The sequence below is a fragment of the Odocoileus virginianus genome, chromosome 29, assembly GCF_023699985.2.
Source record: "Odocoileus virginianus isolate 20LAN1187 ecotype Illinois chromosome 29, Ovbor_1.2, whole genome shotgun sequence".
Classification (NCBI taxonomy): Eukaryota; Metazoa; Chordata; class Mammalia; order Artiodactyla; family Cervidae; genus Odocoileus; species Odocoileus virginianus.
Window position 1 is genome coordinate 22,905,897 of NC_069702.1, and position 13,434 is coordinate 22,919,330.

The 13,434-nt window shown below is 38.2% G+C and overlaps 1 protein-coding gene across 1 annotated transcript in view; it reads right to left on the bottom strand.

Annotated features, from left to right (window-relative positions):
- Positions 1-13,434, bottom strand: part of FRAS1 (Fraser extracellular matrix complex subunit 1) — a 505,552-nt gene that overhangs the window by 107,137 nt on the left and 384,981 nt on the right. Inside the window, 3 exon segments of the mRNA XM_070458257.1 lie at positions 696-943; positions 2,888-3,013; positions 4,097-4,228. Of these exon segments, the coding sequence (XP_070314358.1) occupies positions 696-943; positions 2,888-3,013; positions 4,097-4,228 (506 nt within the window).

Genomic DNA, 13,434 nt, shown 5'->3' on the forward strand with positions numbered 1-13,434 from the left:
TACACAGAGTTTATGTTCACAACATACTTATATGAAAAATAAGATTAATTATCCTCATTATCCTTAGCTCCAGAGGTAAAGTAAAAAAGATGAGTTTAATTAACCAGGATCACATATCAAATTAAGGTCAGATTAGTGGAAAAAACAAGAGTTTCTGAATCTACCCTTGGTCCCTGCTTCTTGTGAGGCACTGGATGGAGGGTGAGTTAGGAATCCTGCCAAACAAGCATGCCAGCATTCGGTCCAGAGCTGGACCTGAGACAAATGCTAGTGAGAAGTGGGCTTTCTCTCAGAAAAGTGAGCCATGAAATACCATAACTTATCAGTCACTGATGGGTAAATTCTTCTAAGTTGCTCTTTGTCTAAAATTCCTATTTGAAATACTGTGGAGGGAGCTTCAAATATGGGAACTTGGACTTTTTGACATGGTTACTGCTTCCTAGTGCAAATCACCCGTCCTTATACCTTCTCAGTGACTTTTCATCAATGTTCTGCTCATTCACTTGTCTGCTGGGAAAACAGTGGGAGCAGCTGGAATAGCGTCACTATTGCAAAGAGCAGCGTAATAAGGGAAGCTGACAGAAAGCTCTTTTGTGGCCATGTACCTGATGGCCCAAATGTTCAGCCATGACATCACTTTCTAGTCACCCTGATCAGAAGGTGCAGTGGACAGAAAGACAAATGAAAGAACTTACCACATAAGCCAGGTGTGACCGAGTGATCACAGCTGTGCTTTGACTAGCAACCGTGATGCTCAGAGAGGCGCCGGCAGCCAGTTGGGGCCCCCGGGCCTCGTCCGGTGATACCTCCACCCTCACGTCCACTGTTGTGGCTGAAAGGCCGTCTGTGACTGAGATTTCCATGCTGTCCTCGCGGGCAGATGAGCCATCATGTAGATACCGCAGGACATTCTTCTCTACATCCTCATATGTGAAAGTGTCACCTTTCAAGAACAAAACAAATTGCAAAAAACCAATAGCTTCTGGGAACAACGCTTTTCATTTCCATAACACCTTTGTTCTCAGGATTTCAAAGCACATATAGGATCATAAACCCTGGGAGTTGTAAGCTGATTAGTTCAACCATCCATCCAACGTAAGATTCCCTTTACACTACCCTTGAAAAGGGTTCTTTAGCCTGTCCTTCGACATGGCTCAAGGTGGGAGGCTCACCATTTTATAAGGGAGCTAATTCCACTGGAGATAACTCTGTAATATTTTTAAAGCTTTAAATCAGATGGAGCCAAAATCTGCCTCTCTAAGCTCCACTCCTCACTAGACAATACAGGGCATGCTTCTATTCTTCATGATAGCCCTTCTAGAATCTAATCATGATACTGATGACTTATTTTAAAAGTTAAGAAAGTTAAAAAATACTTAAAACTTGAAAAGTATACTTGAAATTAGAAACCTCCTCTGTGTAAGTCTAGAGTACTAATTCATAATTAGGTGATAGGTGTTGTGTAGAAAAAAAATTTTCAAGGTCATAAACATTTAAGAAAAATAGGTTTAAACAAAATTTAAAATATTTAAATGGCAGGATTCACTAGAATTCTAGAATCTTCAATATACAATATGAAAACTTCTAAAAATTTTTTGGTCATAGAACCCTTTTTATGAAAATTGCTACTTTACTAAGTAGCATTTACCATGGGGCCCCATGACTCCTAAGCACAGCTGAGGAACTGGTCTTCTTGGATGTTATATTCAACTCTATTTCCTCACAGATTACTGACTGTAATAATTGATGTTATATAAGAAAACTAAAGAACTTATTCATTTTTTGTTTTCTTCTTCCAAGCCTTCTCTTGATGCTAATGTTATTGTGCCTTAAAACGATAATAAAACTAATATTTTACAAACATCTTTAGAACTCACGTATTAATTACACAAATGTTGGTTAAATATAATATTAAAGAAACTGGGCTATGACTGTTATGCTCCTAGCATAGTTCCCTTAGGATACCAGAAATCTATCATAATGACACTTCTTTTGTTCAGTAACTTTAAAAAAAAACAAACTGTCTTTGTGACTCCCAAGTGCCTATTTATTGTTCTTACAAATCCCACGTAGTTTCAAGGTCAAAAATTTGACACTCTCCCTCTACAGCGATATTCAGAAGAATGCATTATTACACACCTACTAGGAATTACATGAAAGTTTTGAGAAAATATGGATTGTCAGAATAAGGATATAGCATCCCAAGGTGACAACTTTGAAACAATATTTACTTCAACATATGAGAGTCAACTATTAAAAATTAGATTCAGTTTTGTTCTTTGAACTTTTCTGTCTTTCCTAAACAATCAGCATGTATTATTTTTATAACTGGATAAGGTATAATAAATGTTATTTTGGAAAGCTGGTCACATTACCATGTTTTTTTAATGGATGAAAATACATGAAGCTTATACTAAAGAGTCAGAGTGTATACTGTGAAGTCTCACAAGGAGCTGACAACTCTTACTAGGTTGTGCTAAATGTACTTACTCCAGGTTTCAGAAATCAATTTTACATACAACCTCAGGAAAGAGCTTCATAGTTTTGGAGTGTGGGTGGTGGTGCAGAGAAGCAAGTCCCCAGTACTACAGCCAATGGTCTAAACATTAAAGGTCTTCCCTTTCTGAGTACCTCCTTATAGTTTATCCCACAATATTGCTTTACTTCTTGTCAGAGACATAAAACCAACTACAGAGCAAGAACAATATTCTATATAAGAAGAGAATCTAAAAAAGAGTGAATGTAAGTACATGTATAACTGAATCACTTTGCTATACACCTGAAACTATCAAAACATTGTAAATGAACCATACTCCAATAAAATTAAAACAGTAAAAAAAAAAATAATAGAAGTTCCAGGAGGTCAATGACAGAGTGAGCAGGCTACCTGTGGCCATGGGCCCTGGTGACCCAGCCGTGTACTTAATAAGCACGCCATGCTGGGGAGGCTTCCGAAGCTCAAAGAGGAGTTCTTCAGGCACTGTCTCCATGTCTCGTATTCCCAACCGAAGTTCTGTAGTCAGGAGAATAGAGTATGGTGAGAAGCTGTGTGTGTTAACAACTCTATACTCCGCATACAGTACAGCCCCAGGCCAGGCTGGAAGCCAGGTCGTGGGAAACATGATGGTTACAAGAAAATGCTAAATTGAATTGACCACAAAAGAGAGAAAACTTAATACAGTCAATTCACAAATTGTAAGTAAGTTCTTCAAGAGTTTACTTATGAGTTGGTAGTTCCAAATTCAGAACACCCTTTTTCTTCCATACAAATGAGGCGATGGCAGTCCACAAAAAGGTCAGTCCTGACTGACTGCATAGATTTTCCTCCATAAAATACTCGTGGAAGTTGTTTTTACTTATTATTGTTTCTTCCCTCTCCTTTCACCGAATCTATAGAGGAGCCAGGTTATTTTAATAATGGTTGCTCTAGCCATCAATCACAAGAGAAACAGTGGGGCAGAAGAGACAGTTATCTTCATATCTATGGCTTGTTAATAAGTTGGATGATAATTCACTTTAGGCCAATAATGACATGTAGAAACTGGATAAGGATGTGTAAAAACACACCTTACAAAAATCAAAATATCCACTCTTCCCTTTTCAGATGTTGTTGGTAGAAGAATAAACTTCTAAAGAGTAAGTATACTAATAGGTAAATAAAATCACATATAAAACACTTGGGTCAACTCTAGCTCTTCACAGCTTCTGAAGGTTATTGTGATCTGACACTCCTGTTACTTTTCACTTTCTCAGTAGAAAACAAGAGCAGCCGTTGAAACCATTTCCCTCATGTCTCTTCTCTGCTCTCTGTTATATTTTAGTGATGGCAACAAATCAAACTCCTGGAGGCTGGAAAATGAATTCAGTGTTGTATTCCATCACTGAGCACTGGCCTCTGAAGGGTTTATTTCCTTCTCTCTGTTGCTTCCATTTGCATGGAAATGGCCAAAGGGACCGCTATGGATGAGAAAGCACGCAACTTCCGGAAGAGAAGGTCACTACTTTTTGGTAACCATGAAGAGGTTTAAGCAGGGACCGTTAAGTGAAATATGGTTCTATCTCCGCAGCCACTTTCTTGCAGGTTCCCAGTTCTTACCTATAGATGTGCTGCCTCCTGGTCTGACCTCAAGCAGAGGAGCTGTGACCTGGAAGACTGGTGAGTGCTGATCAGCGCGGAGTAAGTGAATGGTGAGGGCCATCTCTGGACTTGTGCGCTCTCCATCAGAAACTAGAAAGGGCACACACGCACACACAGGCATAAATCACCTTGTAGTCTGGTCACCTTTAGGCAAGTTCTATACAGTTGTACCTAGAAGTTTTTTTTAGATTATCTTAACACTCTGAAGAGATGCTCACGAATGGAAAGAATAAGGCAGCAAGTTAAAGATACTGTGAGCTATTCTACAAAGCTCTTTCTACTGAATAACAAAGAGGCTAAAGGACCATAATAACACAGTCATTTTAAGAAGCAACTTTCACAACAAGATGATATTGATAAAAGTTAGTGGAAAGTAAAACAAAATACGTGCTCATAGGTAATGCGATAAAAACTTTTCTTTGTGGAATTATTGTAGATTCAATTCATTCTTCCAGTGTTCCAGAGAAATACTTTTTCAAGAAATCTCTTTGAGAAATAACTTGTCTATGTCTCATTAGAAAATAATTTTTTAAAAGGATAGAAATGTCTACACAAGTAATTCTAATGGGATTTGTTTGGAAGTAAGCAGACTCATTTTTACCTGGTTGTTATGTCCGACGCAATAAGTAGAAGACAATTTTGTGAATAAAGCAGTTACCTTAAGATTTTATTTGGATTACCTGAGACATCCAAGTGAAAGCTGATCACTGGATGGAAATGAAAGCAGAGTTGCCAGACCCTTGATTCTTATTTCCATTTTTCCATACTCCACATGCCTTCCCTTCCCTAAAAGTCAGATTTGTAGGAACACCAGTGCCACCAACTCATCAATGGGTTTATATGCAGTGCCTACTGAAAAAACTTCACTGTTGATACTTTAAATGCATGGTCTGCTTACACATGGGTTCACTTCAAGGAACTTGTTTCCTTTTCTACTTTCTCCTGGACTCAGTAACAAGTCAGTGGGAATCTGACCTCTACTTCAGCCAAGTAAAGCATCACTTAGTGACTCCTGCTAATGAGTCCATACAGGTTTTAGATTTGTCTTTTCCTTGAGAACACAACTAAAAGACATGGTTGGATTTTACAAGGTCTGTCCATGTCCTTAGAGAAGTCCAGAAACAGCCCTCCGGAAGGAGAGACGACATTATCCCTGGGAGAAATGATGGTTTTATGACTGTGGTCGTGCGGTCAAATGTCAGAGTTATTGCATCTGCTCCTTTGAGTTCAATCTTTCATGCTCTCTGGATGGCCAGAGATAGGGATCAATGATTCTTTTTTTTCTGTTTTTTTTTTCCTTAATGTTTCCTCTATTTTTCTTTAGATTTCTATGTGGACCATTTTTTAAAAGTATTTACTGAATTTGTTACAACAATTGCTCCTGATTTATGTTCTGGTGTTTTGGCCATGAGGCAGATGGGATGTTAGCTCCCTGACCAGGGATCGAACCCTCACCCCCTGCATTGGAAGGTGAAGTCCTAACCGTTGGACCACCAGGGAAAGCCTGGGACCAACAACTCTTAATTTTTGGGAGCTTGAGGACAAGCATACCAACTTTTCCATACATTTCAGTGGATTCAGGATCCTCTGAACTGCTTGGAACCTGCGTTAAGAAGGCCTTTTGTTAAATTAAAATAAATAATTGCAAAGTATAATTGTTTAATGTTTTACATTGATTTTTTTTTGGGGGGGGGGAGTGAGGAGCACCTTTAGGAGCCTTCACCATCCTTACCCTACAGAAGAGGAGGAAAGACAGAAAACTAAAACAGCTCTGGTCATATCACACAACTGTCAGTTGACCAAGATATAGCCTTGCCTCTATAAATAAAGGGAGGAAAGTTATTTTTTAGTATAAATTTGTGCATGCTTAGTTGCCCAGTCATGTCTGACTCGTTGTGACCCTATGAACTGTAGCCCACTAGCTCCTCTGTCCATAGGATTTCTCAGGGAAGACTACTGGAGTGCATGGCCATTTCCTCCTCCAAGGGGATTCTCCCCACCCAGGGAGAGAACCCGCATCTCTTGCATCTCTTGCATCTCTTGCATTTGCAGGCAGATTCCTTACCACCAAGCCATGTGGAAAGCCTAGTACAAATTTCATAACAACAAAATATACCATGATGGCACAGGGCTTAGCAAGCAAACATAAGAACTTACACAGTCAAAACGTTAACTGCATGCCTAACCCTCTCTTTAAGCAATGTTTTTGATTTCTCTGAGAAATAGTCAAATTGTTTCTGGTCTCATACTTTTTATATTAGTTCCTTTCACTAAAGGTCTACACAGAAAATCTGCACACAGATGGTTACAGCACCTTTATTCATAATGGCCCAAACTTGGAAGCACCCAAAATGTCCTTTAGCAGGTGAATGGATAAATAAACTATGGTTCAGCTAGACAATGGAATTATCACTCAACACTAAAACAAATGAGCTACCAAGCTATGAAAATACATGGAGGAATCTTAAATGTATATTACTAAATGAAAGAAGCCAGTCTAAAAAGTATGAGTTCAACTAAATGATATTCTGAAAAGGGTAAAACCATAGAAGGCAATAAAAAGAATAGTGTTTGCCAAAGGTGGGAGGTAGCAGTTGCAGGATGGGCATAAGCAAAGCACAGAAAAATTTTAGGGCATTACAGTATCAACTCTGTATGATACAATGATGGGTAAATGCCATACACTGGTCTAAACCCATAGGAGGCAAAATAATAAGAGTGAACTCTAGAGTAAACTCGACTTTGAGTGATTATGTGTCAGTGTTGATTTATCCTTGGTGAAAAGTGTACCATTCTAGGGACTGATGCTGACAATTGGAGAAGCTAAGCTATGCATGTGCTGGGGTGGGGGCACAGGGAAAATGTCTGTACCTTCCTTTGAATTTTGTTGTAGACCTAAAACTGCTCTAAAAAAATGGTCTAAAATAAAAATTTTTTAAAATCACTGAACAGTAAAATAAAAGAACCTCAGGCAGAAACAAGATAAATTAATTTAAGGTCAACCCAAGGTCTATTTTCTTTACTCTGTATAATAGGTTCATGGATCATTTAACTTAAAGTCTGGGGGAAGTTAATAGTTAACCCCTTCATTTATTCAAGCTTTCAGATTAGTATTGAGGCTTAAAATGTAAACTGGCACACTACCATGATACTTGTTTGTTTTTCATGACCAGAACACATACAGACCAGAATAAACTCAGAAAAGTCAGAAACTTGTATTAAAATCCTGGTTATACTGTTTACCAGGTAGAGAAACTTGGGCAGATTACAACTATAATGAGCCTTAGTTTTCTCAGCTTTAAAATGCTAAAATAAAACCTATATTTACAATATTGCTATAAGGCTTAAATACGACAAGTAATACTGCAAAATGTTTTATAATCAAGAAGTCTAGAAATGAGCCGACAGTGTGTTCTTTTCAACAATGACACAATGCTAGAAAAAGAAATAAAAGGTGTCTAAATCAGAATAAAAGAAAATTGTCAGTATTTGCAGATGAAATATTATATATAGAAAACCTTAAAGATTTCACCAAAAAACTGAGAGAACGAATAAAGGAATTCAGTAAAGTTGCAGGATACAAAATCAATACACAAAAATCTTTTGCATTCTGTACACTAATAACAAATCATTAGAAAGGGAAATTAAGAAAATAACCTCGTTTAGAGTTGTATCAAAAAATTAAACATGTAGGGATAAATTTATTAAAGGAAGTGAAAGACCTGTAATATGAAAACTATATGACACCAATGAAAGAAACTAAAAAGACACAAATACATGGAAAGATATTTCCTGATCATGAATTAGAAGAATTAATATTGTCAAAAAGCGGTTCCCCTGGAGGGTCTTTATACATTTTGCTTTGAGGTTGCAAAAAGTCAGCCATGACTTAGAAATTGAACAATAACAACAATGTGATGATTATAATCATTAATCAATTATTATTAATAATATGATAAAAATGATAATATAATATAAGTGATATTATTAATAATATCATTTGGCATATTTGAAAGTTGCTAAGAGAATAAAGTTAAAGTTTTTATCACAGGAAAAACATTTACTAACTTTACATGGTGACAGATGTTAACTAGACTTATTGTGATGGTCATTTCACAGTATATACAAATATCACTCATAATGTTGTACACTGAAATGTTATATGTCAACTATGTTTTACATACATACATATACATCAATTAAATCTCAAAAAATAATAAAAAGTAAAAAAAAAAAAAAAAAATGATGGAAGACTAAAATTTACTGTTGCTTCAAGTGTGATTTTTTAGCCCTCAAAGAACAAATGAATATCTGAGAATTTTAGGGAGATGACATTCTCTCCCACCAACATTTAGTCCTACATGAACTATAATAGGACGTGTGGATGGTTGACTCTAATGAAATAGTCAATCCCAAGGAAACAGCAATGTATGGATGCCATTTATGGTCAATCAACTTCACTCTAGACCTAAATAAGAAAGTGTGTCTCTATTTCACATCAGCATAGATGCCAGCTCTGATTCTGTTTTTGCTTATTGGCACTAAAACTAGGATGCTGAGATCTTTCACACACAGCTATCACAACTTACTCTTTGGGTCACAACGCTTTTGCTTCCAGTAGCAAAGCATTCAATGAAAGGCTCTATTTAAGACTATGAAAAGTGAAAATGTTAGTCACTCCTTGTGTCCAACTCCTTTAGACCCCCTGGACTGTAGCCCGCCAGGTTCCTCTGTCCATGGAATTCTTTAGGCAAGGATACTGGAATGGGTAGCCATTCCCTTCTCCAGGGGATCTTCCTGATCCAGAGGTCAAACCAGGGTTTCCTGCATTGCAGGCATATTCTTTACCATCTGAGCCACCAGGGAAGCCCATTCATTCATTAGCTGAGCATCACGTAGGGATGATTATATGCATGCTTCAGAGATATTTCAGGTTTGGTTCCAGACCATTGCAATAAAGTGAATGCTATAATAAAGCAAGTCACACAAATTTTTTGGCTTCTTAGTGTATATAAAAATTATGTTTATACTACATTGTAGTCTAATAAGTGTGCCATAGCATTATGTTAGGCATTATGCATGTACATTAAAAAATAATGTACATATCTTAATTAGAAAAATAATTTATTGCTAAATATGCTAGCCATCATCTAAGCCTCCAGTGAATTATAATCTTTTTTGCTGGTAGAGGACCTTGAGTCAGTGTTGACGGCTGCTGACTGATCATGCTGGTGGTTGCTGAAGGTTGGGATGGTGGTGGCAATTTCTTAAAATAAGACAATGAAGTTTGCTGTACTGATTGAGTCTTCTTTTTGCAAAAGATTTCTCTGTAGCACACAATGTTGTTTGACAGCATCTTATCCACAGAATATCTTGCAAAACTGGAGTCAGTCTTCTTAAACTCTGATGCTGCTTTATCAACTAAGCTTTTTATAATATTCTAAATCCTTTGTTGTCATTTCAGTAATCTTTGCAGCATTTTCAATAGGAGTACATTTAATCTCAAGTGACCACTTTCTTTGCTAATCCATAAGAAACAACTGGAATGAAGATTGCCGAGAGAAATATCAATAACCACAGATATGCAGATGACACCACCCTTATGGCAGAAAGTGAAGAACTAAAGAGCCTCTTGATGAAAATGAAAGAGGAAAGTGAAAAAGTTGGCTTAAAGCTCAACATTCAGAAAATTAAGATCATGGCATCCGGTCCCATCACTTCATGGCAAATAGATGGGGAAACAGTGGAAACAGTGGCAGACTTTATTTCTGAGGGCTCCAAAATCACTGCAGATGGTGACTGCAGCCATGAAATTAAGACGTTTACACCTTGGAAGGAAAGTTATGACTAACCTAGATAGCATATTAAAAAGCAGAGACATTACTTTGCTAACAAAGGTCCATCTAGTCAAGGCTATGTTTTTTCCAATAGTCATGTATGGATGTGAGAGTTGGATTAAAAAGAAAGCTGAGTGCCAAAAAATTGATGCTTTTGAACTGTGGTGTTGGAGAAGACTCTTGAGAATCCCTTGGACTGCAAGGAGATCCAACTAGTCCATCCTCAAGGAAATCAGCCCTGAATGTTCATTGGAAGGACTGGGGTTGAAGCTGAAACTCCAATACTTTGACCACCTGATGCGAAGATCTGACTCATTGGAAAAGACCCTGATGCTGGGAAAGATTGAAAGTGAGAGGAGAAGGGGACGATGGAGGATGAGATGGTTGGATGCATCACTGACTCAATGGACATGAGTTTGAGTAAACTCTGGGAGTTGGTGATGGACAGGGAGGCCTGGCGTGTTGCAGCCCATGGGGTTGCAAAGAGTTGGACACAATTGAGTGACTGAACTGAACTGAACTGAAGAAACAACTCATTCATTAAAGTTTTATCATGAGATAGCAGCAATCAGACATATCTGACACTCCACTTCTGATTTTAGTTCTCTTGTTATTGCCATAACTGCAGTTATTTCCTCCACTAAAGTCTCAACCCCCTCAAAGTCATTCAAGAAGTTTGGAATGAACTTCCTTCAGTTCAGTTCAGTTCAGTCGCTCAGTTGTGTCCGACTCTTTGTGACTCCATGAATTGCAGCACGCCAGGCACCCCTGTCCATCACAAACTCCCGGAGTTTACTCAGACTCATGCCCATAGAGTCGGTGATGCCATCCAGTCATCTCATCCTCTGTCGTCCCCTTCTCCTCCTGCCCCCAATCCCTCCCACCATCAGGGTCTTTTCCAACGAGTCAACTCTGCATGAGATGGCCAAAGTACTGGAGTTTCAGCTTCAGCATCAGTCCTTCCAATGAACACCCAGGACTGATCTCCTTTAGGATGGACTAGTCAGATCTCCTTGCAAGTCCAAGGGACTCTCAAGAGTCTTCTCCAACACCACAGTTCAAAAGCATCAATTTTTCAGCGCTCAGCTTTCTTCATAGTCCAACTCTCACATCTATACATGACCACTGGAAAAACCATAGCCTTGACCAGACGGACCTTTGTTGGCAATGCAGTGTCTCTGCTTTTTAATATGCTATCTAGGTTGGTCATAACTTTCCTTTCAAGGAGTAAGTGTCTTTTCATTTCATGGCTACAGTCATCATCTGCAGTGATTTTGGAGCCCAAAATAATAAAGTCTGACACTGTTTCCACTGTCTCCCCATCTATTTCCCATGAGGTGATGGGACCAGATGCCATAATCTTAGTTTTCTGAATGTTAAGCTTTAAGCCAACTTTTTCAATCTCCTCTTTCACTTTCATCAAGAGGCGGCTTTTTAGTTCCTCTTCACTCTCTGCCATAAGGGTGGTGTCATCTGCATATCTGAGGTTATTGCTATTTCTCCTGGCAATCTTGATTCCAGCTTGTGCTTCTTCCAGCCCAGCATTTCTCATGATGTACTCTGCATATAAGTTAAATAAGCAGGGTGAAAATATATAGCCTTGACGTACTCCTTTTCCTATTTGGAACCAGTCTGTTGTTCCATGTCCAGTTCTAACTGTTGCTTCCTGACCTTCATACAGGTTTCTCAAGAGGCAGGTCAGGTGGTCTGGTATTCCCATCTCCTTCAGAATTTTCCACAGTTTATTGTGATCCACACAGTCGAAGGCTTTGGCGTAATCAATAAAACAGAAATAGATGTTTTTCTGGAACTCTCTTGCTTTTTCGATGATCCAGTGGATATTGGCAGTTTGATCTCTGGTTCCTCTGCCTTTTGTAAAACCAGCTTGAACATCTGGAACTTCCTTCAAACTCCTGTAAATGTTGATACTTTGACCTCTTCCCACAAATGAATGTTCTTAATGACATCTAGAATGGTGAATCTCTTCCAGAAGGTTGTCAATATATTTTGCCCAGATCCATCCCAGGAATCCCTATCTATGTTAGCTATAGCATCACAAATTGTATATTTTACATAATAAGACTGGAAAGTCAAAATTACTCCTTGATCTATGGGTTGCAGAATGGATGCTATGTTAACAGGCGTGAACACAACATTAATCTCATTGTACATCTCCATCAGAGCTCTTGGGCACCAGATACATTGTCAATAAGAAGCAATATTTTGAAAGAAATCATTTTTTCCCAAGTAGTAGGTCTCAAGACTGAGCTCAAAATATTCAGTAAGCCATGTTGTACACAGATTTGCTGTCATCCAGGCCTTGTTGTTCCATTTATAGAGTACAGATGGAGTAGATTTAGTACCTAGTTCTTAAGGGCCCTAGGATTTTTGGAATGGTAAATGAGTGTTGGTTTCAATTTAAAGTTAGCAGCTGTATTAGCCTTTAACAATACAGCCTGTCCTTTGAAGCCAGGGACTGACTTCTCCTCTATAGCTATGAAAGTCCCAGACAGCATCTTCTTCTAGCACAAGGCTGTTTCACCTACACTGAAAATTTGTTCTTTAGTGTCACCACCTTCATGAATTAGCTAAACCAGATCTTCTGGATAACTTGCTGCAGCTTTTATATCAGCACTTGTAGCTTTACCTTGTACTTTTCTTGTTATTAAGATGGCTTCTTTCCTTAATCCCATGAATCAACCTCGGCTAGCTTCAAACTTTTCTTCTGTAGCTTCTCACCTCTCTTAGCTTTCACAGAATTGAGAGTTAGGATCTTGAACTGGATTAAATTTTAGCTTAAGGGAATGTTGTGACTGGTTTAATCTTCTACCCAGGCCATTAAGACTTTTTTCCCTATCAGTAACAAGGCTGCTTTGCTTTCTTATCATTTGTGTGTTCATTGGAGTAGCACTTTTAATTTCCTTCAAGAACTTTTCTGTTGCATTCACAACTTGGCTGTTTGGCACAAGAGACCTAGCTTTTAGCCCATTTTAGCTTTTTGACATTCTTTCCTTCCTAAGCTTAATTATTTCTAGTTTTTAATTTAAAGTGAGAGATGTGTGACTCTTCCTTTCACTTGAACACTTAGAGGTCATTGTAGGGTTATAAATTGGTTTAACTTCAATATTGTTGGGTCTCAGAAAATATGGAGTCCCCAAGGGAAGGAGAGAGATGGAGGAATGGCCGGTTCGTGCGACAGACAGAACACACACAACATTTATTAAGCTTACTGTCTTATATCAGCACGTTCCTGGTGTCCCCAAAACAATCACAATATTAACATCAAAGATCACCAATCACGGATCACCATAACAAATACAGTAATAATGAAAAAGTTTGAAATATTACAAGAATGATCAAAATGTGACACAGAGGCAGGAACTAAGCAGATGCTTCTAGAAAAATGGCACTGAAAAACTTGTTGTATGCCGGGTTGCCACAAACCTTCAGTTTGTAAAA